The sequence below is a fragment of the Pyrgilauda ruficollis genome, unplaced genomic scaffold, assembly GCF_017590135.1.
Source record: "Pyrgilauda ruficollis isolate IOZ18807 unplaced genomic scaffold, ASM1759013v1 scaffold6, whole genome shotgun sequence".
Taxonomy (NCBI): Eukaryota; Metazoa; Chordata; class Aves; order Passeriformes; family Passeridae; genus Pyrgilauda; species Pyrgilauda ruficollis.
The window spans coordinates 17575375-17599713 of NW_024527710.1; the positions used below are offsets into that span (position 1 = coordinate 17575375).

At 49.6% G+C, this 24339-nt stretch overlaps 1 protein-coding gene across 2 annotated transcripts; it reads left to right on the forward strand.

Annotated features, from left to right (window-relative positions):
• Positions 1 to 1624: 1624 nt before the first annotated feature.
• Positions 1625 to 24339, forward strand: PGM1 (phosphoglucomutase 1). 2 transcript variants are annotated; one of them, XM_041483393.1, is made up of 11 exons: positions 1625 to 1935; positions 13119 to 13281; positions 14017 to 14163; positions 15127 to 15252; positions 15784 to 15974; positions 16310 to 16464; positions 17186 to 17301; positions 20441 to 20576; positions 22037 to 22220; positions 22983 to 23117; positions 24101 to 24339. In XM_041483393.1, exons 1-11 carry the CDS (start codon positions 1690 to 1692, stop codon positions 24188 to 24190), a joined length of 1689 nt encoding a protein of 562 aa, XP_041339327.1. In that variant the 5' UTR covers positions 1625 to 1689; the 3' UTR covers positions 24191 to 24339. The 2 variants fall into 2 exon arrangements, with proteins under 2 accessions (XP_041339327.1, XP_041339326.1); XM_041483392.1 differs by lacking the exon at positions 1625 to 1935 and adding an exon at positions 8816 to 9447.

A 24339-nucleotide genomic window follows, 5' to 3' on the forward strand; every position in this document is an offset into this window, starting at 1 on the left:
CCTCTGCTGTAATCTTACACTGGGCAAGTAAATGTCAGTGACAAAATGAGAGCTGGGCTCTGATTTACACACTCAGGCAGGATTCCTGGTGAGCTTTGAGATTTTCATGGTTTTCCCTTAGCAAGTGCCACAGGTATCATTTCCATTTTCAGAACTGTCTGAAAAGAAGTTGAGGCCCCAAAAATACTTGGTGATTTTTAGATCTGACTGAGCTCTGCAAATGCTGCCTGAGGTAAAATGTGGGTAAAGCAGAAATTGCCAGCTCCTTGTCTAAGAAGGAGTTGGGAAATGATGAGACACTGTGTGGAACAGACACTACAAAGTGAGCAGTCCATTATTTACATTTCCTTTGTAAAATCAGCCTTTTTAGATGTGGCAGGAATTCATATGCAACTCTCTCTGCATTTTAGGAAAGGAATGGTTAAAGCTGAAAGAAAAAGCTGAGAAATCACTGCACATGGAAAGAGTTGGGTGTGCTGCAGGTAAAAACCATGGCACAGTACTACACAGGAAACATCATTTATTTCCTGTCTTCCTGCTGCCTGGAAGGGTTTCATTATCCAGTTTTTAAGTGAGGACATAGGCAAAGTCTCCATGGCAGTTTCTACCTTTCCTGCCCTGGAGGAATTGCTGCCTGGAAGGGTTTCATTATCCAGTTTTTAAGTGAGGACATAGGTAGAAACTGCCATGGAGACTTTGCCTTTCCTGCCCTGGAGGAGATGAGATTAGAGATCTTGGTTGTATCTGCAGAGTCTTTTTCAGTTTGTTCCAAATCCGGGTAACACCAAGACAGAAAAAAAATCCAGCTTCTCTTTTTAGCGTTGAACGCAGGTACCAACTTACTTTCTTTGAGAGGAGACATTTAGGAGAAAAAAATCTCTGTATTGGGTAATTTCAACTTCTGGAATGTTACCTTTTTTTGAGAACTGGAGCTGTAACAAAATTCAGCTTCTTCAAGGCTTTGCTAATGCTGACCTTTCCTGCCTCTGTATCTGGAGCTCTGGGGGGCTCCTGCTTCTGTGGGGTGCTCACTTGAGCCAGGGTCTGAATGTAAGACCAGTGGGGACATCCTGCTGCTGGCCACAGGGACAGGCAGGGTCTGGAGCACCTGGGACAGCTGGGGGGTTCACCTGGAGACATGGAGGCTCAGGGGGACCCTCTTCACAACTCCTGATAGGAGGGGACAGCTGGGGGGTCAGACTCTGCTCCCAGGGAACAGGGACAGGAGGAGGAAAAAGGGCTTCAAGTTGTGCCAGGGAAGGTTTAGATTGGATATCAGAGAAAAGTTCCTGATGGAAAGTGTCTGATCCTGGCACAGCTGCCCAGGGCAGTGATGAGTCCCCATCCCTGCATGGATTTAAAACCCATGTAGATATCATACTTTGAGACATGGCTTAAGTGGTGGCACTGCTGGGGAAACGCCTGGACTTGAAAAATCTTAAAGCTCCTTCCTAAAACCATTCCGTGATTCCGTGACACTGGCTCGGATGGAGCAGGGCACCAGGGCCCGGAGGTGCTGGGGGCTGTGCCAGGCCAGGCCAGGCCAGCACAGGGTCGCTGTCCCCCGCGTGCCGGAGCGCGCCGGGCGGGGAGCGCGGGCGGTGCCTTTAAGGGGCGGTCGCGGGGCGGCGGCGGGGCCGGGCCGGCCGCGGTCTCCCCCCGGCTCCCGGAACTCTCCCGGCGCCGGCCATGGTGCGGATCGTGACCGTGCAGACCAAGCCCTACGGCGACCAGAAGCCGGGCACCAGCGGGCTGCGCAAGCGGGTGACGGTGTTCCAGAGCAATGCCAACTACACCGAGAACTTCATCCAGAGCATTCTGGCCACCGTGCCGCCCGCGGAGCGCCAGGACGCCACGCTCGTGGTGGGGGGAGACGGCCGCTTCTACATGAGAGACGCCATCCAGCTCATCGTCCGCATCGCCGCCGCCAACGGGGTAAGCACCGGGGGCTCCGGGGTGCGCTCTCCGCCCGCCGCCAGCGCGGCCGCGCAGCGCCGGCGGAAATCGCTGGCGCTCGGCGTGTCCGCGCGTGGAAGTGACAGATGGGCTGGCGGGGGACAGCTCGCGGTCCAGGCAGGAAAACCCCCCGGTGGCCTCTGCCCCCCTGCGGCAGCGAGTGGACATTAGCCAGGGTGGAGGTATGGAAGCAAACACGACTTTGCTCTAGTTTCTTCTTCTATGGTTGTGTTTTCCAGCTAAAACACAAACCAGCACGGTGTGCAGGCGGTGAGGTGTTGGGAGGGGGCAGCGTTCCCTTCCATAGCACTGGAATGTGTCTCACTGCTGGGGGATTCCTCCGTGGGTTAGTCCAGCCCAAGGGAATCCCATCATATTGATGGGGAGAGATGTACTGAAGTCAAGTTTGCAAAGGGAGGCTTTCCTCTACATTTACTCTTTTCCAAAGGAAAACTATCCTCTTCTCCTGGGACACCAACACCAGGAGCAAACATTCTTCCTCATGGACCACAAAGAAGGGAGGGGCTGAGGATGCTGGTAGAATCTCAGAGTTACCTGTTTCAAATCCCAGATGCTCCAATGCCTCTAAATATCTGACTTTTAAGGAAAAATTTATAATTTGTGATTGCTGCCTTCTTAGGGCATAAAGAAGCAAATAACTGGTTTGGGTTTCTTTTTAAGCCAGGTAGAAATTTGTCTTTTGTGATGTGTGGCAGCTGTTCAACTGATTCCATTGCCCAGCATCCCTGGATGCTGCATGCACCTCTGGAAGTGATGGATAGAGCAGCCTTCTCTGATGGAAAAACAGCAGGCACTGCTTTATTTATTTGTTCTGGGAGGGGGTTGGAGTTGGAATAAGCAGCATTCCTGTACACACAGGCAGGATCCCTGTGGATCACTGTGAATAAGCAGAGAGGGGAACTTGTTCCCTGGGATGAAGTGTGAGTTTGTGCAGCTTTTTGGATGTGCACCCGGGGCCTGGTGGGCTGTGGCAGCGTTCCAGGCACCGACCTCTCCATCATTTACACTTCAGCTCCATCCCAAGAGCAGAGGCCTGGGCTAGAGCCGTGCTGGGGGCTGATGAGGTGTTTTGGGAAGCATGGAGGGCCGGGAATGTCTCGGATCCTCCCCTGGACCGTGCAGTCACTCACGTAGGAGCAGAGCTGAGCTCGCTGCCAGCGCTGCAGCAGCGGGTCCCAAGGGCTGCCCTTGCCGGCAGGAATTTGCCTTGGAGCATTTTATCCACGTGAATTGCAGGTGCTGGGACAGAATTTGCTCTAAAGCCAGAAAATGCTCGAGAAAGGCAGGAAAAATGGGAGGTGGAGGAAGGAAACGTGTGGAAGAATATGTGGGCTGATAAATGAGCAGCAGGTAAAGCCTGGCTAAGGAACCAGAGGTACAGAGGGCAGAGCCACTGGAAACTTGATTACAGATATTTACTATATTTTAGCACCTCTGGCCTAAATAAGGAAGGGCAAGAACTGCCAAACTCAAGAGTAGCAAAACTGCCTGGTCCCAAGAAATGAGGGGATTAAAACCACAGGATTTCTTTAGCAAATGCAGAGCACTGGTTTAAAATAAATGTTGATGTATTTTGGAGTGCTTGAGGGATGCTTGGTTTGTGGGGTTTCTCTGTAATTGCACATATCAGTTCCCTGGTGGTTACCACAGTGTAGTTAAGTAAATCTCTTAAAATCCTCTTTCTTCATAGTAAATATGAAGTGACTGGAAGTTCCCTGCCCTTCAAAGAGAAGGATGGACAACTTCATTCATGGTAAGAAAGTGTCCTGCAGAACAGGGACCAGCACAGGGAAACTTCTTCCTGCAACTGTGGGTTTGTGCAGGTGCTGGGAGTCAAACATCTCCTGATACAGCCAGGTCTGGGGGAAAAACTCAGCAAACTCATGTTGAGAAAAGCTGAGTAATACTAAGAAAACTGCTGGGAAAGTGCATTTCTGGTCCTGAGGATGAAGAGGTGGTTGATGAATGCTTTAAAATCACTTGGTGTTAAGATCTGGCTGAGTGGTGCTCCCCAGGCACAGGACAGACCTGAGGACCACAACCAATGATCTTTAGTTTTACAACATAAAAGGACAGGATGCCAAAATTAGCTTGAATTTTGTCTCCACCTGGTATGGTTAATATGGAACTAAGTGTTTATTTTTAAGTAGCAACTATTCAGTTTGTAGTTATGAGATTAAGGGGTGTTTATCTTATTTTAAAGTTTGCATTTCTGTAAGTAAACTGAAATTGTTTGCCATTCCCAGTTGGCATCCAGTGTAGCCTACCAGCTTTGTTTTGGCCTGTGTGCCAGCTTTCCTTGGTATTATTCCCACATGGTGAGTCTGGCTCTTTAATTCCACAAATCAGATCTTCACAGGTCCTGTTGGAGCATCACTGATCAGCAGAATTGTGGCTGTGCAATAATTTTGTGTCAAAAAGGACAGAAACTGTAAATCCAGGTGTGGTGATAGAACCAGCACCAGGCTGATACAGTGACATTGTCACCTGCTGCTCCCCAAATTTACTGTGCCCTTGGTTCCTTCCTAATTGAACACTTTTCCAAGTGTTCAATGTTGCCACACTCAGGCACATTGCTGGAAAGGTGTTTGGAGTGCCAGGCTGTGCCTTGCATGTTAAATAGTGTCTGCTTTTGTTTTATAGCTGCAGGACAAACAGGGCTTTTATTAGAAATGCTGCTCTCTCCCCCAGGAAGTTTGGGTTCCTGCCTTGGCTGCTTTAACCTTTCTCTCCCCTCAGTTACCCAGAGAAACCAAGTGCTCAATCCTGTTACATTTATTTATCACTGCTCTCCTTTGGTAGCTCCCTTTTTCTTTGTGCTCTTCTGCCACAGCTCCCAGACCAATTCCCACTGAGATCTTCCCTTTGAGTAAAAGCTCCTGGGATTGAAATCATCAAAATAAAGTGCTCATAAAGAAAGTTCTTCCAAAAAGCAACCAGGGTTAGATGTGGTGATGCTGAATCCTCCAGGCCAGTAGGAAAAGCCTCAATTTCTGACTTTCTTATGTTACTGTTTTTCGCAGAGGCAGAAGGGGAAATTGAGATGCAATATCTAAAGTGAGGAAATAAATACCACTTGTAGGTATTTCCTGGCTGCAGCTGATGTGGATTTTAGAAGACAGCAGCTGCAGCAGCTCTCACAGCCTCTTTTTACACCAGCCTGGAATCTTTTTGCCTGTAAAGTTAATTGGCTTATGTCAGTTTACAGTGGAAGGTGATTAAGTGGTCAGGTTGTCCAGTTTCAGTGCCCCTTTGGAATTTTAAACTCTGCACTCATGAAACTCCAGCTCAGAGCAAAGAGCTAAGGTGCTTTGCAGTTAATCTCAGCAAATCCAGCAGGCAGAGTTGAAATTCATCCTACCAGGGACTTAGCTGCAATCTCCTGGGACAATGACTGTGCATGGGCAGACACCTCAGCTGGGGCTGGGCTGGCAGGGCAGAATTGCCTTCCCCTTGTCAGAGCAAAGTTTGGGATAGGGAGCTGGGCTGGAGAGCTGCTATCCACGTGTTATTCCAGATTTGAGCTCACCAGGATTGAGAAATGCATCCTGTCATGACCCTGAGCTGGCCAAAATATTGATTAATGCTTCAGATGAGGAGCTGAAACGTATTTTAGAAATAAACAGAGATAGCTTAGATATCAGTAATAAGTTCCAAGAATTCTGAAGTAATAAAAGTGTAACATGTACACTTATAATACATATTCATAGTACATATTCATAAATTGTAGAGTAACAAAATAAACAGCAGATGTGATGGGTAGAGGACAAGCACAGTTGGCAGGATCATGCAGTTATCCAGAAAAACATCACTTCTTGATTTTAAAATAAGTCTGTTTTGAGTGAAAATCAAGATAAAGCCTCACCAGGAGCACAGGTCCTGGGCTGGGCACCAGCCCTCAGAGAGGATCTGGGTGTAGGCTATTCCAGCAGCACTGGCTGAGGTCTTTCTGTAGGGAAGAAATTCCTCCCTGTGAGGATGCTGAGGCCCTGGCACAGGATTTCCATGGAAGCTGTGGCTGCCCCTGGATCCCTGGAAGTGTCCAAGGCCAGGCTGGACAGGGCTTGGAGCCACCTGGCATAGTGGAAAGTGTTTTTTGGGTTCAGGTGCAGATTTCCAAGAGCACACAGGGCCAGGAGCTCTATCTCAGCAGGCTGGGGCCAGAAATCCTGGAGCACAAGGAAATCCTGCTGGAATCCCTCCCCTTTTCCCTGGTGCAGGGGCAGGACAGCAGAGATAAAATGCAGAATTGAGCGTACTTTGAGGTGTGACCATTGAACAGAAAGTTTCACAATCCTGGTGGCTGGTGAGTGCTTCCCTGGAAAGGAAAGTTCAACCCCTGCCAGTGGGAAAAACCTGGAGAAGAGGATTCATTCCCAGCCCTGCCAGCCCCTTTTCTTTTCAGCTGTTGTAGGAACAGAACAGTCTCTTCTTTCTGGAGTGATTCATATGTGAGTGCACTTGTGCTGTTGAGATGGTGCCAATTATCCTTTTTTGCCCTCTGGAATCTCTACAGCAACTTCCAAACTCGGATTTTAAATTAATTCTTAATAGAAACAAAACGTTTTGCAGTGGGAGCTGCTGTCCTTGTATGACCAATAACACACTTGCAATATATTTTTTTTTTTTTTGGGGGGCTCCATTTGTCCTGGCATTACCAAATGCCACTTCCAGCAGTGGCTGCCTGAACCACAGTCATCCTCGGCAGAAAGTGCCAGATTTTGGCAGCTGCTCAGGGGGGTTTTCCAGGGCTCCTGGCACCCTCTTATGGCCGATGTGCAGGGGACAGCACGGGCACTGGAGCTTTCCTGAGGGAAGGATTTAAGGGAATGGGATTCTGCCTTAAATGGGAGTCACAGATGAAGTGTAAAGTGGTTTTACTCCATTTGTTGCCCGGGATTTCAGGCTGAGTGTCTTCTTGACTGAGCACAGAAAAGGAGCCTGTCACCAGCTGCTTGCTGTCAAAAATTCCTGCAAAGCTGGAAAAGGAAGCTTGCAGCTAAACACAGCCCCACAGAGGGGACACTGGCTTTATCTGCCCTCTGAATGGGAACAAAAACCTGGGATAGGAATGGGGAGGAAATGAGAAGAGGAGTAGAGGGCACCCTGGACCTTGGAGAAGCCTGACCCAAGGGTGTAGCAGGTTTTGGGAACAGGGAATTACTGTTCAGTTTGACCTTTCCATGGTGGGTTCCCCCCACAATTATTTTTCTTGCCTGAATACCTACATATAACATCGTAGCTTGGAGGAAGGCTGGGTTTGTGTCAGAGTGAGGAGCTGGGAGAGTCTGGCTCTAACCCTACCCCTGGTCCCAGACTCTAGGTGAAGAAGGCTCCATCTCCCAAAAAAGGTGGCACAGCCCTCTCAGGGAGAGGGGATGGGTAGGGACCACAGAATCAAGGCAAGGGAGGAGCCGTGGCTCTGCAATGTTTAATGAATTTAAGCCCTGTCAGAACAGTCTTGTTTGTCTTTCTATCATTAAATTCAACAGTTAATTAATAGTTCTAACTCTTCTCGTGTGTGTGAAGTGCAGGGCAGTAAAAGGAGACCTGGGTTAGGAAATATCCCTGTCTGTGCCAGGCTTGCTTTTGAGAGAGGGAGATTCCCTCAGCAGCCTCCACCTGCCGTGGGGAATCCCAGGATTCAGGATCCTGGAAACAGGACCACAGGAAAAGCTGTTGGGGCAAACAGTGGGGCTGTTTGCTGTAGCAGAGAGGGCACTCAGAGCCCATTGCCAGAGGATTTTTTAGTGAGGAAGAGGATTATGATCTCTTTGTTTGCTGTGCCAGTGAGGGAGATACCAGCAGATTGTCCAAGCACTTCCAGCTGCAAGGCTAATTCAGCACTGGCAGGGCTTACCTGGAGAAAAAGATTCCAAGAACAAGTTAGATCAGCCTCCAGGAGGAGACCTGGGTGTCCTTGGTCCAGCTGTGGGGAGGGAGCAGATGTCCTGAGTGATTTGTAATGAGCACTCACCCCAGCCAAGCCTCCATCTGATCAAAGGACCTTTCCCCAGCCCCTGCCCCAGTGCAAAGGTGCTCAGCACCCACCCTTGGTGACATTTTGCACCTCTAAATCCTCTGGCAGCTGTGTGATCCCCAACCCCTGGGCAGTCCTGGTTAAGCAGTTACTGGTGACTGAGTTTGCCCCAAAGCATGTTACAGGAAAGCCCTGGGAGCCAGGGAGCACCCCAAGAGTGTGGCTGTCCCTGTCCCTGTGCCTTTCATGCATTATTTTATGTTGTTAGTTTTAATTATTATTTAACTATTATTTTATATTTATATTAGTTTATATAATAATATAAAATGTGTATTATTTTATTAATAATAGTTGCTCCAAGCCCGGTCCAAGCTGGCCTTGGGCACTTCCAGGGATGGGGAAGTCCACCACGTTCCCTTCCCTCATTTACCTTCCCCATGCTTGGGAAGATGAGGTTCACAGAAGTTTCTTGGGATCTGAGTCTCTTCTGTTTGTGTTTAGGCTGTCCCACAATGAACAGCGTTAAGGGATGCAGTTTTCCTGAGCATTTGATAGTTTTTTGTGATTTTCATCTGGGTGAGACTTGCTGGTGGTGCTCAGCTGAGGCTCATGAGGCTTTCCAGCCAAAGGCTGGCCAGCTGTTCCTGCTGGAAATTCTCCCTGTGTTTCAGGGAGCCGTGGGAAGTCAGGTTGTCAGGGCAGGAGTCGCATGAGCGAACGGGAGGTAACAGATCTGTTCCCTTCCATTTTAAGAGTGACCTTTAACTCACCAGACTTTGCAAAATAGCTCCAGCAGGATCCTGCTGGAAGTTTGCCTCCAGAGCCCCAGCGTGCGGCCGGGCCTGGCCCTGCCCCGTGGATCTGGGAAAACGCATCTGAGCGGGGCTGGGCTGCTCCCACCTCCCTGCCCCAGGGAGATCCACACGGATTGACACTGCTGGGCTCCATGGGATGGCTGGGAGCGGTGCCTGTGGCAACCAGGAGGTGACAGGGAAGACAGGAATCCTTTACAGTGAGGGGCAGCAGCGTGGAATTGTGCCTTCTCCCTGACATTGATCCCCCACCGCAAGTGCGAGGACACGGCTTCGGTTACAGAAGGTGCAGGGAGCTATTTTTGGGTGCTCAGCAGCTCCCCCGAACTCCTGTCTCATAGGTGGGCCATAGCTGTGTCAAGGTTGGGGGTTAATTTTGCCATATTTGACTTTTTAAATGCATCTGTGTGACAAAAGGCCATGGAAGAAGCTCCCCTGCCTCTGGTGACGGTGCCAACAGCTCCCTACAGTGACCAGAAACCGGGAACCAGCGGCCTGAGGAGGAAGACCTTCTACTTTGAATCCAAGCTGAACTATTTGCAGAATTTTATCCAGAGTATATTTTTTTCCATAGACCTAAGGGATCGCCAAGGAGCCTCTCTGGTTGTTGGAGGTGATGGGAGATACCTCAATAAGTCTGCAGTGGAACTGATTGTCCAAATGGCTGCTGCCAACGGGGTTGGTAAATGTTAAACGGCTGAATTCCTGTGGGGTGTGGCTGAGAAATGCAGAAATCCAGCAGAAATTAGGCACTGGGAGATTTAATTTCCCCAAAGGTTTTATTCAACTGCTAATAGTGATGTTTTTAATGGAAGATCAGTTAGGGGGTACAGAAATTACTGGTTTTTCACTCTAAGTGTTGCAGTTGGGCAGAAAATAACATGTGGGGAAAGGAAAATAAATTCTGCCTGGGGTTTGTGTGTTCCTGTTTTGTGCTTTGACATGTCCCAAGCTGTTGGCACCTGTGGATTTTTCAGTCTTTCTACAAGAATATAAAGCCCTGATACTGTTCAGAAATGAACTACCAGGGAGAGCCACCAGAGTGGCAAAGGAGAAGAAACAACCATGTTTTGCCTTTCTTGCCAGGTGTGAGTTGTGGCTGTGGGATAAATGCTTAGGAAGCCTTTGAAAATTGATATGAGTGTCAGCAAGTGAGTGACAGCCTTTATAGGGAGCTCAGTTGTGCTGGAATTCTGTGTTTTGGAAGCAGAGCAAGAGGCTTGTGTGTTTGTGGTAGATCGTGGTTCATGCAATGGGCTTTTGTCTTTGTTTCCTTCTGCTTTTTTAGAAGAAAAGGCTCTGCTGTCTGTCCTTGATCTCTCAGTGCAGAGCAAACTTTGTGCAAAGGGACCTGGATTTTAGGAGTTTGTTTGCCAAAAAGCCTGACTAGGGCAGTGTAATCAATAGAGAATGGGAAAATAGGATGAGAGAATTTTATTTACTTATTTTTAATATCGACCTGTTTTCCATCTTGTGGGGAAAAAAATCTTCAGGCATTGCAGATTAATGTCTTCCTTTTAAATCAGTGAATGGGCTGAGCAGAAGAGCTGGAAAATGTGCACAGAGCCAGGCTTGGAGTGCCTGGCACCAGGACAGGTCTGCTGGTGAGGGGAGATCAGGCTCATCCTCACCAGCTCAGACTTGGCTCTCCAGCACTGGGCCCAGTCTGCCTAAATGGGATGTAGGGGGTGGTTTGGGTATTTTCCATGGATTTTTCTCCTCAGTCTGGCTGGTGCCTGTCAGTGTTGTGCTCAGGGTGTGGGATTGGTAGCTTGGGCTGCATCTCCTGCACAGAAAGGGCTGCAAGGGTGGGCTGGGGACACACTGGAGCTGCAGCCACCAACTTCCATGGCCTGGAAAACCTGTTCCCAGTGTTCCTGAGGGCAGGAGGGGCTGCAGGAGGTCCCTGTCTGCATCCTCATGGGGCTTTCAGTAAAACCAGGGTGGAATTATTGCCTGGATGGTTTTGAAGTGCTGTAACCCAAACTTGCTGCACAAAGTGGGTCTGTTTTGAGAAATCCATGAAAGGTGTTTGTCCATCATTGCGGCCTGAGGTTTTCCTCATAAGAAATTCCACAGACTCAAAAAGGATCATGTGTAAATTGTTCAGCACATTGTTACACTGAGCAAACTTCCCCAGTGGTCACCACAAAGGATTTAGCATTGGATGGGTGGGGAATGGCAGCTGAAAACCTCTGGAAGCCAAGGAGGACCCAAATCACAGAGCAGCTCACATGGACACAAGTGTTCCTTCCTTTCCTTCCTTGCTGTGGGGAAAAGCTGTAATTCAGGTGTGCAGGGAGGGCAAGGACAAGGGATTTGATGTGTTCATCCCACTCTCCTGCAGCTGCTGCCTGCTTTGGCAGGGAAAATCCCTTATTTTCCCTTCCTCTGCAGCATTCCTGGGGCACTGATGCACAGGGGTGCTGCAGAACGTGACCCTCAGAGGGAAACTGGGGAGCAGGAGGGGAAGTTTTGGAGAGGAGCTTCCTGGAGGTCCCGTGAGTTCTCAGGGAAACTGAAGGAGAAAAGTTTGGAGGCTGGAATAAAGCACAGGACAAGGGGTGTGTGAGAATGGGGGAAAAGCAAACCCTGCTTCAAATGAAACAGGAGGTGCAATAAATGTGATCAGTGTGTGGGCACAGTCAGGGCTCCAGTGTGAGCTGGAGGCAGGGCCCTCACTCTGGGTTTGTAAAGTGTTTTTTCACATTTCTGCTGTTATTTGCTAGAGGTGCAGCTCTGCCAGCAGCTGGGCTGTGACAGCTGGACCATGCAATAACTGATGGGCAGCGAGGCTGGGGCTTAGCACCTGGCAGTGCCAGGGGACAGGAATCACAGCCATCCCGTGCCCTTGGCTCAGCACCCACCACAGCCTGGGAATGCTCCTCTTGATTCCTGCTCCAGGTTGTGATTGAATGAAATCCCTCCTCTTTCCCCAGCCTGTTCTGGGTCTGACCCCCTCGGTTGGTGCAGAGGGGTCTGGTGTGCTTTTAAATCCTGTCACCTCATCTGGGGGCTGTGGGAAGGAGTGTGTTCTTCCAGGGAATTCTCCACCTCCTGGTTTATTGCCTGGATTCTGAAGCTGCTGTATTGCTCAGCACATTGCTCTGGATCCAATCTCAGAGATATCCCTGGATTTATGGGAAGGAGGTGTGCTTCCCGCTGCGAGGAAGAATCTGCAGCTGCTCCCAGGATGTTCAAGTTTTGTGTTCTTTTGGCTTCTCTCTGCCCCACCGTGTGTTTTAAAGGCAAATTTGAGGCCACAGCCAGAGGGAACGCTGGGTTTTGTGGTGTTTAATGCCAGCCCTTCAGTACATCCACGTGCAGCATTCATGGAGGAAAATGCTCCAACAGAGTGGGGTCGGATGCACCGTGGGGAGCTTTGGCAGGAACAGGGCTGTGCTTTACCTGTTGGCAGAGTCTGGGGTTTGGGCTGTGTGGGAAATAGGAAAAGTAAGAAGACCTTCAGAAAGCTGTGAAAGCAGGCCTCAGAAACAGAAAGAGCAGAGAACTTAGAGCTAGCTGAAAGTAGATAAGTTACAATAGTACAGCAAGCAAGGACACGAAACAATAGTTTGAGTTTTAGGCTTGGGTTAAGATAGACCTTAAGACTGCAGAAAAATATGCCTAGCAAGATAGTAGAAGGTTCTAGGCTTAATATTGGAGTATTGTGTATTGTTAATAGAAAGCATAAAAACAAGCATTGTGTGAAGCAGGAGTACATGTGCTTTTAGTGATTGGCTAGAACAATTATCTGTAAGCTTTAGCAATATGCCGTTGGCTAGAAAGTTTTTAAAATGCTCTGTGCCAAAGAAGTCTTTGGCTGCTGCTGGCAGGACATGAGCTGTTGCCATCCCATTGTCTCAACGATGTAATGAGGCTGATGCCACAATAAAGCTCAAGGAAGGTGTCCCAGCAGTCCCATCCCATCTGTGCAAACCTCCAATACTGTCAGTGCAACGAGCCAGGACTGGGCAATAAGTTACATAAACTCCATGCATTTACAGAAGGCTGATTCATTTTCTTATGAAACATATTGCTTTTTTCTACCCTATTTCGCTACACATGGACTTGATTTAATTAAAACACCATCACCACTGGCTAATTAAGAAACAACCTTTGGCAGACAAACGTGCATCACACATTCCACATGTTCCCAGTACCAGGCGCAGCAGGCTGAGATAAGAATTGCTTCTCATTCTTTTCTCTGACCCCCTCACAGCCTGTCCCAGAATACACCTGGGAAAGCCGTGTGTTTCTCTCTGTGGCCAGAGAGCTGCTGCCACACCGCCAGGGGCTGGGTTTGGGCTCTGCCCTCAGACAGCTGTGCTGTGCTCCTCTCCCCGCAGATCGGGCGCCTGGTGATCGGGCAGAACGGGATCCTGTCCACGCCCGCCGTGTCCTGCATCATCCGCAAGATCAAAGCCATCGGGGGCATCATCCTCACGGCCAGCCACAACCCCGGCGGGCCCAGCGGCGACTTCGGCATCAAATTCAACATTGCCAACGGAGGTCAGGCTCCTCCTGCCGCCTTCTCCTTCCTCTTGGCATTATTGTTTGCTTCTTGCGCCCACCCTGTGGGATTAAGCCCTTTTCTGAGCCAGAGATGGGGTAACTGAGAGACATTTTAAAAACTTTTCAGTTTCATGTGAAGGGTGAGGCAACACAGATGTTAGAATTCACGTTATCACAATCAGAAGCCAGCTATTTCTTAATTACAATGCATTATAAGTGGTTCTTGGCCTATCAGCTTTAGTCCCACCATGCTGTAAATGCCTTAAAGCCAATCATCTAAAATTACCCCTCGTGGGTTCCACTACAATGCATCTTTCATAGTTCTATTTCTCTAAAGTATCTAGTCTCATTTGCAAGGCCAGCCTTTGAAGCTTGTTTCTAGTTTAATTTCTCTCTCTGCAATGTCTGTCCTATTCCGTGGCGTTTCTAACTCAGCATTTCTTGTCTCAAGGTTTGCACACAGATGGACACTGTGTGAGCCTTCTGCCAGGCTTTGAGAATTCCCTACAAATCCATTTCCCACACCACCCAAGAATCCACTTTTCTGTTCACATCCCAGGAATCAGTGCCCTGAGCAGTGGTTTCCCTAATGGAGCAAGTGATGCTCTGCTCCCCTCATTCCCTGGTGTTCCTCTTCCATTCCCAGCCCGGATCTTTGCTGTATTCCTCAAGTTCACTTCTCTTGCAGTTGGATTCTTTAACATCTTCCCCCTTGCCCATTTCATTTTGCAGGTCCTGCTCCTGAAGCCATCACAGATAAAATTTTCCAGATCAGCAAGAAAATTGAGGAATATGCCATCTGCCCAGATCTCCAGGTGGACTTGGGCACCATTGGGAAGCAGCAGTTTGACCTGGAGAACAAATTTAAGCCATTTACAGGTAAACAAATGTTCTTCCTCTTGGCAAGGGTGAGGAATTGGGGTGTTTCTGTGGCCATTGTGACCTCTCCTTCTCATCTGTTGCATAATCCCCGTGAGGACATTGCTCCTGGCATTTATTTATTTGTTGATTTTGATTGATATAATTTTCTGTCCTACAGAAGTTTCTACTTCAGTAGCAAAACCTTGATCCATCAAACTTCCCTAAAATCAAAGGCTGTTTTTTCTGCAAGGCAAACATGTACTTGAAAACAGAAAAATGCAGCTACAGTGCATTTTCCTAATTAAAAATTGCAGAGTTTAATCTTTCAACTCTCTTTTTTGCATGGTTTCACGTATAAAAGTTGTCTCTGTGAGTGGGAAGGCTGTTACATTTCACATGTGACTTTTCTCAGTCAGCAGTGAAATATGACAATAAAGTAAAAAAAGACTTTTTAAAAATACTGCAAGTATTTTTTTTTTACCGTCTTCTGGTGCTTGTAATTAACAAAGTTAAAAGATGATAAAAGTTGGCATTTCTCTCAGTCTCCATTTCTTTGTAGTGGGATTTTTATGCTGTTTTTTGTTTTCATGTTGGCTGCAAAGGTGCAACTTTTTGAACTATGAAGTTCACACTTCCCATTGACTTTGGTGGAAATTAAAGATCTGATTCTATATACATATTTTAAAATTTAAGTGAAGTGGGATTGAGCCCTCTTGAAGGTAGTCCAAAGAGCAGAGTTTGATTTTTTAGGTCCACTTGTGACCTGATTAGCAGTGAGAGCCTGTAATTAAATCCCTAATTTAGCCCCGTTATTCCTAACTTAGCCCCATTATTCTGTCCCTGTTCTGCTCCTCTGGGATGTTCAAGGGCTTTGTGCTGAGCCCTGGCCCTTCACTCTGAGGGCCCTCAGCACAGCAACAGGACTTGGTTATCACAATTCCAGGCTGTGAGGGTTGATCCCTGTCTCCTCCTCTTTTCCAGTGGAAATTGTGGACTCTGTGGAAGCCTATGCCAGCATGCTGAGGAATATCTTTGACTTCAGTGCCTTGAAGGAGCTGCTCTCAGGGAAGAACCAGCTCAAGATCCGCATCGATGCCATGCACGGGGGTAAAAAGGGCTGGGCTTGGGGCACTGTGGGGTCAGGGGTCCCTGGGGATTTGTCACCTACTTCAGACAGGAATTTATATTGCAAGTTTGGGGTTTGGTTTGTAGCACACTGGATTTTTCTTTTTGGGAGCAAATTTTTTATGTCTTGTGTTATTTTCTTTTGTCAAGTGTTGTGTTTTGGGGGTTGGGATGAGCTGGTCTTTAAAGTTCCTTCCAACCTAAAGCATTCTAGGATTCTGTGAAATGTTTTATGCAATTCTGAAATGCTTTGGGCTGGGAGGGACCTTAAAGCTCATCCAATTCCACCCCTGCCATGGGCAGGGACACCTTCCTCTAGCCCAGATTGCCCCAAGCCCTGTCCAGCCTGGCCTGGGACACCTGCAGGGATGGGGTGGATTTTGATGTAAGCTCCTAAACCAAAAAGCACCCAAAATGACCCAAACTGAGCAGCCTGAGGTGGGTGGTGCCGTGGCTGGTGCAGAGCTCCCTGGGGGCTGAGCCAACTCCTTCCTCTCTGTTTTGCTGAGACAGTTGTGGGCCCTTACGTGAAGAAGATCCTGTGTGAGGAGCTGGGAGCCCCAGCAAATTCAGCTGTGAACTGCACCCCCCTGGAGGACTTTGGGGGCCACCACCCTGACCCCAACCTGACCTACGCTGCTGACCTGGTGCAGACCATGAAGACAGGAGAGTACGACTTTGGAGCTGCCTTTGATGGAGATGGGGTAAAGGAGCTGCTCAGAATTCCCCTTCTTTCCCTCTAACCCGCTCTGGGGACTGAGGTGCACCTTTTCTCTCCCTCTCTCCTCTGTAACCATGAGTGAAGTGAACCACTCACTGCAGTTTGCCACAACAGAAATAGTTGGATACTGTGCAAATAATCCCAAACTGTATTTAAATAGCTTTAAACCTGTGAAAAATCAGCAGGAAGACAAAACACTATGGAGGTGCTGCTGTGCAACTTCTCCAAAGCTCTGTGTTGATTTCAGAAAATCCCTGGGAACTGCTGGGTTTATGGGCTGGACAGGGAGCTGAGCTGTGCCTGTGCTGTCTCCCCCAGGACCGTAACATGATTTTGGGCAAGCACGGCTTCTTCGTCAACCCCTCCGACTCGGTGGCTGTCATCGCCGCCAACATCTTCAGCATCCCCTACTTCCAGCAGACCGGGGTGCGCGGCCTGGCCCGCAGCATGCCCACCAGCGGGGCCCTGGACAGGTAACAACCCCCCTGTGGGCAGGCACGGGGCAGGGAGCCCTGCCAGGCTGGACAGGTAACACCCCTGTGGGCAGGCACAGGGCAGGGAGCCCTGCCAGGGCACATCTGGACAGGTAACACCCCTGTGGGCAGGCACGGGGCAGGGAGCCCTGCCAGGCTGGACAGGTAACACCCCTGTGGGCAGGCACGGGGCAGGGAGCCCTGCCAGGGCACATCTGGACAGGTAACAACCCCCCTGTGGGCAGGCACGGGGCAGGGAGCCCTGCCAGGGCATGGCGTGCCCCTTTCCTGAGGTTTCACCCTGACCCGTCCTGTGTGTTTGTGTGGTGAGGAGTGCAGCAGAAAGGTTTGATGGGTTAAACCATGCCTGGGGACATGGCAGAGCTGGGCTGAGCTCTTGGCTCTTCCTTTTCCCTACAGTTAAGCCCAAACAAATGACTCTGCCAACCTTTCTTTTCCTTAAATTTGATAGTGACGCTTTCTTGGTGAAATGCTTTGAGATCTGCAACATAAAATTGCTTTGAGGAGCTGTGTGTTTGTGTCTGTTCTGTAAATGCACATCCCAGCCATCTCCCAGATATCACACTGGGATGAAATAGAGGGATTGTTCTAAAGCAGTGGCATCCCCTGCCCTCAGTGGCACCCAGGAGAGCTGCTGATCCCATTTCCCCTGGGAGCACCGAGAATCCAGGGATGTGACTTGGCCTTCTTACCTTGGCAGGGTGGCCCAGGCCACAAAGATTGCTTTGTACGAGACTCCAACGGGCTGGAAGTTCTTTGGAAACCTGATGGATGCAAACAAACTGTCTCTGTGTGGAGAGGAAAGTTTTGGGACTGGTAAGTCAGCGTTCCCAGTATCACCCATGATGGTGCTGTTCCTCCTCTTAGTTGTTTATTCTTTAGAGCTTGGGATTTATTGTTAATACTTGTAAAATACTAAAATATAAAAAAGGCTTGGAGGAATTAGTGTGGAGATGAACACAGTGCTAAAGGTTTTGTGAGGGAGGAGCTCCTTCTCCTCCAGCTCTCCAGGAAGGCATGTGGAGATTAAGGTTTGGGGGCCTCTATAGTAGCCTGGTCACTGAGTCTGTGGGGATTAAATGCAATGCTAAATGTATTTTTCAACTCTTGGTGGTCAGGAAAACCTTCTCAATGTTTTCATTTCTGGAAAGAAATATTGTTTGGAGCACGGAGTTTTATTAGGGAAGGTTTCAGGTCACTATTAAATCTCTGAGCTTAATAGGGCCCTCATTTTCCCGTTCTGAAAACAAGGTATGATTTACAAACTTTAAATTAACACTTGCCTTTGAACAGTCTAAGTGAGTTATTGAGTTACTGAGAAACAAAGTGAACATCACAAGGAATTTTCTGGGGGTGTGCAGGGAAGTGGATGGGAGCAGGATTTGCTCCAGGTCAGAGCAGGGTGCTCAGGACAGTCAGCATTCCCAGGAGGTTTCTGCATTCCCTGAGCTCTCCCTGGCATCTGCCCTGTGGTTTTGTGTCCTGTCTGTGGAAATGGGACCTTCCCTGAATCAGCACCTGATTCCTGCACAAACCTGAGTTTTATCTGGTCTGAGCTCTCCCTGAGATGTTGTTTTTCCTGTTCTCTGAGGATCTCTGGTGGGATATGCAGGGCACAAGGTCCTGAGGGAATTTCTCACTCAAACCTTGTGTATTTCCCTACCATCACCCCAGAAAAACCCTTGTGTGTGGGTGCCTTAAACCCCCAAAAACCTGGTGTGAAGTGCTTTGAATGAATGTGGAGCTGGGATGCACAGCTTGAGAGGAAAGGATTAGCCCAGCTTTCCTGGGGCTGAGGAAATGGGATCACAGCTCTGGGGGGCAGCAGGGTGCTGTGGGGCTGAGCAGCCTCCAGGAGCAATACTTTTGCAGTCAGATATTACTCTGATATGTGGGACTGGGATTTGGCTGTGGGTTGGAAGAAAAGGTGAATTTCAGAGAACCTGGTATCTCTGTAAGAAAATCTTGAAGTAAATAATGAGTAAGGAAAGATTCTGGAGTTTTGCCCTGAGTGATTTCAGCTTGTGCTGAGTTTATATCCTGGACCTTGGCTAATGAGAGGGCACTGGTGCTTCAGGAGATAAACAAAACCAAATTCCTGGGGCTGCTGGTGGGAGAGGATCTCAAATGAGCAGCTTCCCAAAACTGTTTCCACCTTTGTATGAGCAACAAGCTCAGTTTCTCTCCATCCCTGAGGGACTGCCTCCCAAATCCCAAAAGGTGATTCCAGTCTGAGAGAGATGTTTGGGATTTTGGCCAGGCAGCAGCACATCCAAGTGGTGGGAGCTGAAACAGTTTGGGGGAACAGATTGGGAAAGGGCCCAGGAGAGTTGGAGTCCCCTAAAATGCAAAGGGATTTGCCCATGTGGCAAATGCACTTAGGAAGGAAAAAGGAATGAAAAGGGGTGAGGAAGGTGGGTCTGACAGGAAGTTAATGAAGAGTTGTTTGGAGCTGGACAGAATGGGAGTGTTGAAAGGGAGAGAGGTGAAAGAGCAGCCCAAAGAGTAAAAATTGAAACAAACTGTGAGGCAGTGGGACCGGAGCGCAGCAGCAATTAGAGTAATGCGACATGACAGAATTCCTGCTTGCTTCCCTGGGTATTTTATTCCAGCAATAAGTTGATACATCACATGGGACTGGTGTTTATTTAGCATTCCTCTCCATCACCTCTGCCCAGCTCTCTCCACCCTGAGGGACCATGAGGATAGTTTATGGCCGCATCCACAACAGTGGGATTTGTGCAAAGCACCACGTAACCCCTGCTGTGCCCCCAGCCCTTTCCCAGAGGATTCCCACTCTGGCATTCCTTCAGAGGGTGGCATGGCAGCTCTGGAGTGCTCCTGGCATTTCTTTAATACCTGTTTGGAGGTTTTCCAGAGTGGGAAGGGGGAAACTTTGCATCTGTGGGGCACAGGGTGGAACTGGCTCACCAGAGGCACTGAGTGTGGGCTGGGTGTGTTCTGGGCCATCTGATCCCATTTAATTTGGGGGTTCTGTAAGGTCCAGCATCTCTCAGGTTTCCCAAAGGATCAGTGCTGTGTGATCCCACTCTGCTTCCAGGGCAAGGCTGCCTCTGGCTGCTTCCTGCTCTCCTTGCAGTGCCAGCTTTGGGGGAATCCACAACAAGAGGCAATGGGCACAAACTGAGGCCCAGGAAATTCCACCTGAACACGAGGAAGAACTTCCTTACTGTGTGGGACAGATTGCCCAGAGAGCTGTGAAGTCTCCCTCATTTGAGATGTCAAAAATCTGGATGCAATCCTGGGCTCAGGGATGGCCCTGCCTGAGCAGGGAGGTTGGACCAGATACCCCACAGATCCCTTCCAACCTGATCCACTCTGTGAATCCTCCTTTAGCCAAGAGAGGAGCTTTTCCAGCCCCCAGTGAGAGCAGGCTGGAGGCTCTCCTGGTCTCAGCAGGTGGATGGAGCCTCTCCTTGCCCTGCTGCTGCCAGCCCCACGGCTGGTGCTCCCTGCCCTGCTGCTCCTCTCATTGTTCTGGGGTGATTTTGGGGTTGTTAGGGTTTGGTTCTTCAGGAGGGCTGAAATTCCCCTTGGTGCTGGGCCAGGAGATGATCCCAGGGTACTCCTTGGCACACAGGACACAACAGCTGCTGAGGAGTTGATGTTCTCCTTGTTGATGCTCTCCTTCCCAAGCTGTTCCTTTGCATTTGCCTTTTGTTTTTTATTTGATGCCTTCCCCATTACTTCCTTGGGAACAGAGTTAAGGATGTGTGAACAATGAGAGTGTGTGTGTGTGTGTTAAAAGATTCTGAGTGTTTTATTTGGGCTGGAGCTGGAGCAGAGGAGATCCTGACCCATTTTAATGACCCAGCAGGGATGGAGCTCTGGAAATGCTTCCCATTTGTGAGCTGTGCAGGGGGCTGGGGAGAGGAGACGAGGCAGGGGCTGTGGTGTGAGGAGTGGGAATTGTGTCTGTGCTGTGTCCCCACAGGCTCTGACCACATCCGAGAGAAGGACGGGCTGTGGGCAGTGCTGGCCTGGCTCTCCATCCTGGCCGCGCGCAAGCAGAGCGTGGAGGACATCATGAAGGACCACTGGCAGAAGTATGGCAGGAACTTCTTCACCAGGTGGGGAAGTGCTCCTGACACCTCCCATTCCCTGTCCTGTGGCAGAGCAGAGCCCTGATGGCACTGCTGTGTCACCTTCAGGCTGTTCCTGTGTCATTCCACTCCCCAAACACTTGGCAGCATTCCTGGGTGCCATGAAATGGGGATTCACCTTAACCCTTCATGGCATCCAGCTTTGGGTTGTTACTCCAGATGTAAATCTGGTACCAAAGTTTGGACATTTTATAAGTGCAAAGCACCTTTTTTTTTCTTTTAATTGAGATTTTTTCCTTCAAGAGTAATTTTTGCCATGGCATCAATATTCTTGAGGCCCCACATCACAAATTATTTTGAGATATCTTCAGTGACAGAGCATCTCATAGAACAGATGCCCAGCCCCATGGCTGTTATTTACCTGGTTGAGTTCCTGTCCTGTCCCCAAATACTCAAATTTAAGCTGCAGTGGACATGGAAGATAGCAAGAGAAGGAATGAGAACCAGCCTGCACACAAGCAGAGGTGGGAACACTGTGAAAGCATTAGGCAGAAATCTTTCAGCTTGGAAGATCTACATGAAAATTCCATCTCAAATTGCCAAGTGAAAGAACTTGCCTTTCCTTTGTTTTTTTTCTTTCTTTCCCTCCCCAAAAAGCCAGCACACATCTGAGGCATGGAAACCTGGGGGAAAATACCAAAGTCTAGGATGAAAAGGCAGCCTTTTAGCACTCGAGGTATGTGTGCAGAGCAGGCTGAGCACAGGGGTAGGCGGCTCAGGCGGCAAACAGAGCGGCACAAATCCCGCTGGCAGCGGGAACACGGACTCTGGGATCCTGGAGCGGGCTCCAGCCTCTCTCTGCTGCCTCTCCTACCCGGGCAGGGACATCAAAGCTGGCATTGGATGTTTTCTTGCTGCAGTCACAGCTGCAGTTTGCTGGGGGACGCACTGAGGGTGTTCGCAGTAACCACGAGGAAGCTGGTGGGGTGCTGTGGGCACAACTGCAGGAAATTCTTGGCAGTCAGTTGGATCTTGGCCCTGGCCCTCGGTCTGTGATACTCGCTGTGAGACAGCACTTTGTGCTTTCAGCTCCTGGCACCAAATGCCTGTGATATGCTGTGCTGGATCCTGAGGATCTGTGGGGATGTGGCTGTAGTGCTGCACACGAATCCTGCTCTCTTTTCACAGACTCCCACACTGGGCTGGATTGGGAGGGACCTTAAAGACCATCCAGTCCCGCCCCCTGCCATGGCCAGGAACGCCTTCCATTGTCCCAGGCTGCTCCAAGCCCAGTCCAACCTGGCCTTGGACACTGCCAGGGATCCAGGGACAGTTTCTCTGAGCAATGTGTTCTGGTGCTTTGATGTGCCTTTTCCTCTCCAGGATGGGAGCAGAGAAACACCCACAGAGCTCGAGAAGAGCATCCCAAACCATCACAACTCATTGCACCCTCCCTCCCTAATCCCTTTGTGTGGTGCTGGCTGCAGGTACGACTACGAGGAGGTGGATGCAGATGCTGCCAACAAAATGATGAAGGATTTGGAGACGGTGATGTTCGACCGCTCCTTCGTGGGGAAGCAGCTGTCGAGCGGGGACAAAGTCTACACGGTGGAGAAAGCCGACAACTTCGAGTACAACGACCCCGTGGATGGCAGCGTCTCCAGGAACCAGGTGGGCACAGTCTGGCCTGGGCTGAACTGGGACTGTTTTCTCCATGTCCTGTTTCCATCTAGAGCACTGGGCTGGGAATGCTGTGTCTGGCAGGCAGTCCTTGGTTCTTGTTTCAGGTTCTGCAGTGTGGTTAGGATGGGCATCAATCCCTCTGGGAGTGGGGAGAGGGGAACACAGGAGCCTTCTGTGGCTCCTGAAGAGGAGGGATGGTGCAGGTCAGGCACAGCCACGCTGGGTGATGCTTGTGAATGCTGACCTAGAACAGAGACTAGACAGAATTAAAGAATAAAACAGGTATTTATTAAAAGGATAAATGGATACACCTTGGGCAGCACAAGAGCCCAGCCAGGGCTGCACCCAAGATGAACCCAAATGGTCCCAAAATGCACGAGCGCTCACGGGGTCTCTCCCTGGGATCAGCTCTGCTCCATTTGCAGATTGGAGTTAATTGTCCAATTACAGCTTTAGCCCATGAAGTCCCATTGTTGTTTTTCTCTCTTGATTTTGTTGTTTATGCTCTTGGGCCTGAGATTTGGATCATTTGTGCTTGGTGCCCAGCTGGAGCAGGAATTGTTTTGTCTCCCTGCTCTGTGCACAGAGCTCACCATCCCCTAATGCGAATCTCAGAATTGCACACTAAAGCAGCACAGAAGCTGAAAAATATAAAAGCTAAACCTGAGGCACCATGGGGATCATGGAAAACCCCTTGGCTACCCATGAGCCCAGAGCTGAGAGCTTCCCTCCCTGCCGTGTCCCGAGCAGGGCCTGCGGCTCATCTTCTCCGACGGCTCCCGCATCATCTTCCGGCTGAGCGGCACCGGCAGCGCCGGGGCCACCGTGCGCCTCTACATCGACAGCTACGAGAAGGATGCTCAGAAAATCAACCAAGACCCACAGGTGGGTGCTGCACCTCACTCCTGCCACTGCTGGCTGCCTGAGCTCAGGCCTTTCTCAGCCCTGCTTTGCTTGGAGATGTGTGGAGGTGACAGGAGTTTTGGGAGCCAGAGGTTTGTATCTTTCGTGCCAGTATAAATAGGTTTATTTAAAAAAAGCTCAATGTGGAGTAAGTATTCTGGGAATTTCTCACAGCTGTCTCTGCCACAGCACAGTCTTCCTGTCTGTGTTACCCCTGTGTCTGCTTTAAAAAAAAAAAGTGGATCACAGGATCAGCTGTACCTAAGGTGAGACTGCCCTGTTCTGCACTGAGTTCAGTAAATGTTCTGCAACATCATTTACAAATGCTGCTGAGCTCTTGTAGACACTGGAGGAAAACAATCCTCCTCTTGTATTTAGGTTTAGCCTGGATATCAGGAAAGGGTTTTTCACCTAGAAGATGGTTGGACATTGAAGAGGCTCCCCAGGGAATGGGCACAGCCCCAAGGCTGCCAGAGCTCCAGGAGTGTTTGGACAACGCTCCCAGGAGAGGGTGGGATTGCTGGGGTGTCTGTGCAGGGCCAGCAGCTTGCCTGCATCATCCTTGGGGATCCTTCCAACTCAGGATATTCTCTGATTGTGTATTCCCCAGTAAACACTCTGTTGGCTCTTTGTGCCTAACTTACTGTGCCATAATTAACAAAAAGACTGAAAATCCCCCCTTGTGAAGGTGGGGGGGGGAACTTAGGATTTACCTGTCCCGTGCTGATGTGGAGTTTGGGATACAGCACAGGGAGGGCGGCAGAAGCACCACTGGAGCTTGGGATTTTCTCTGAGCACTGCATCCCTGTCCCTGGTCCCAGAGCTGGGGCTGTGAGCCCAAAGCAACCTTTGGTCAGGAGAGCTGAGCTTTGGGTGTCCCAGCCTGACCTGGGTGCTGAGGACGCGGTGTGGGAAGGCTGCACGTGCAGCTCTGCAGTTCTGAGCCCTCTCTTTCCTCCCTGCAGGTGATGCTGGCACCTCTCATTTCCATTGCACTGAAACTTTCCCAGCTCCACGAAAGGACCGGCCGCTCCGGGCCCACCGTCATCACATAGAGCCAGCCTGTGCTGCAGCGAGCACTGGGGCAGGCAGCCCAGCCCCTCCCCTGGCAAACTGTCACTAAAAGAGGAATATTGATTTTATCCCTGTATTTAAGAACACTGTTTTGCTGCTAAGGATAGCCAATAAACCCCAGCCCTCAGCA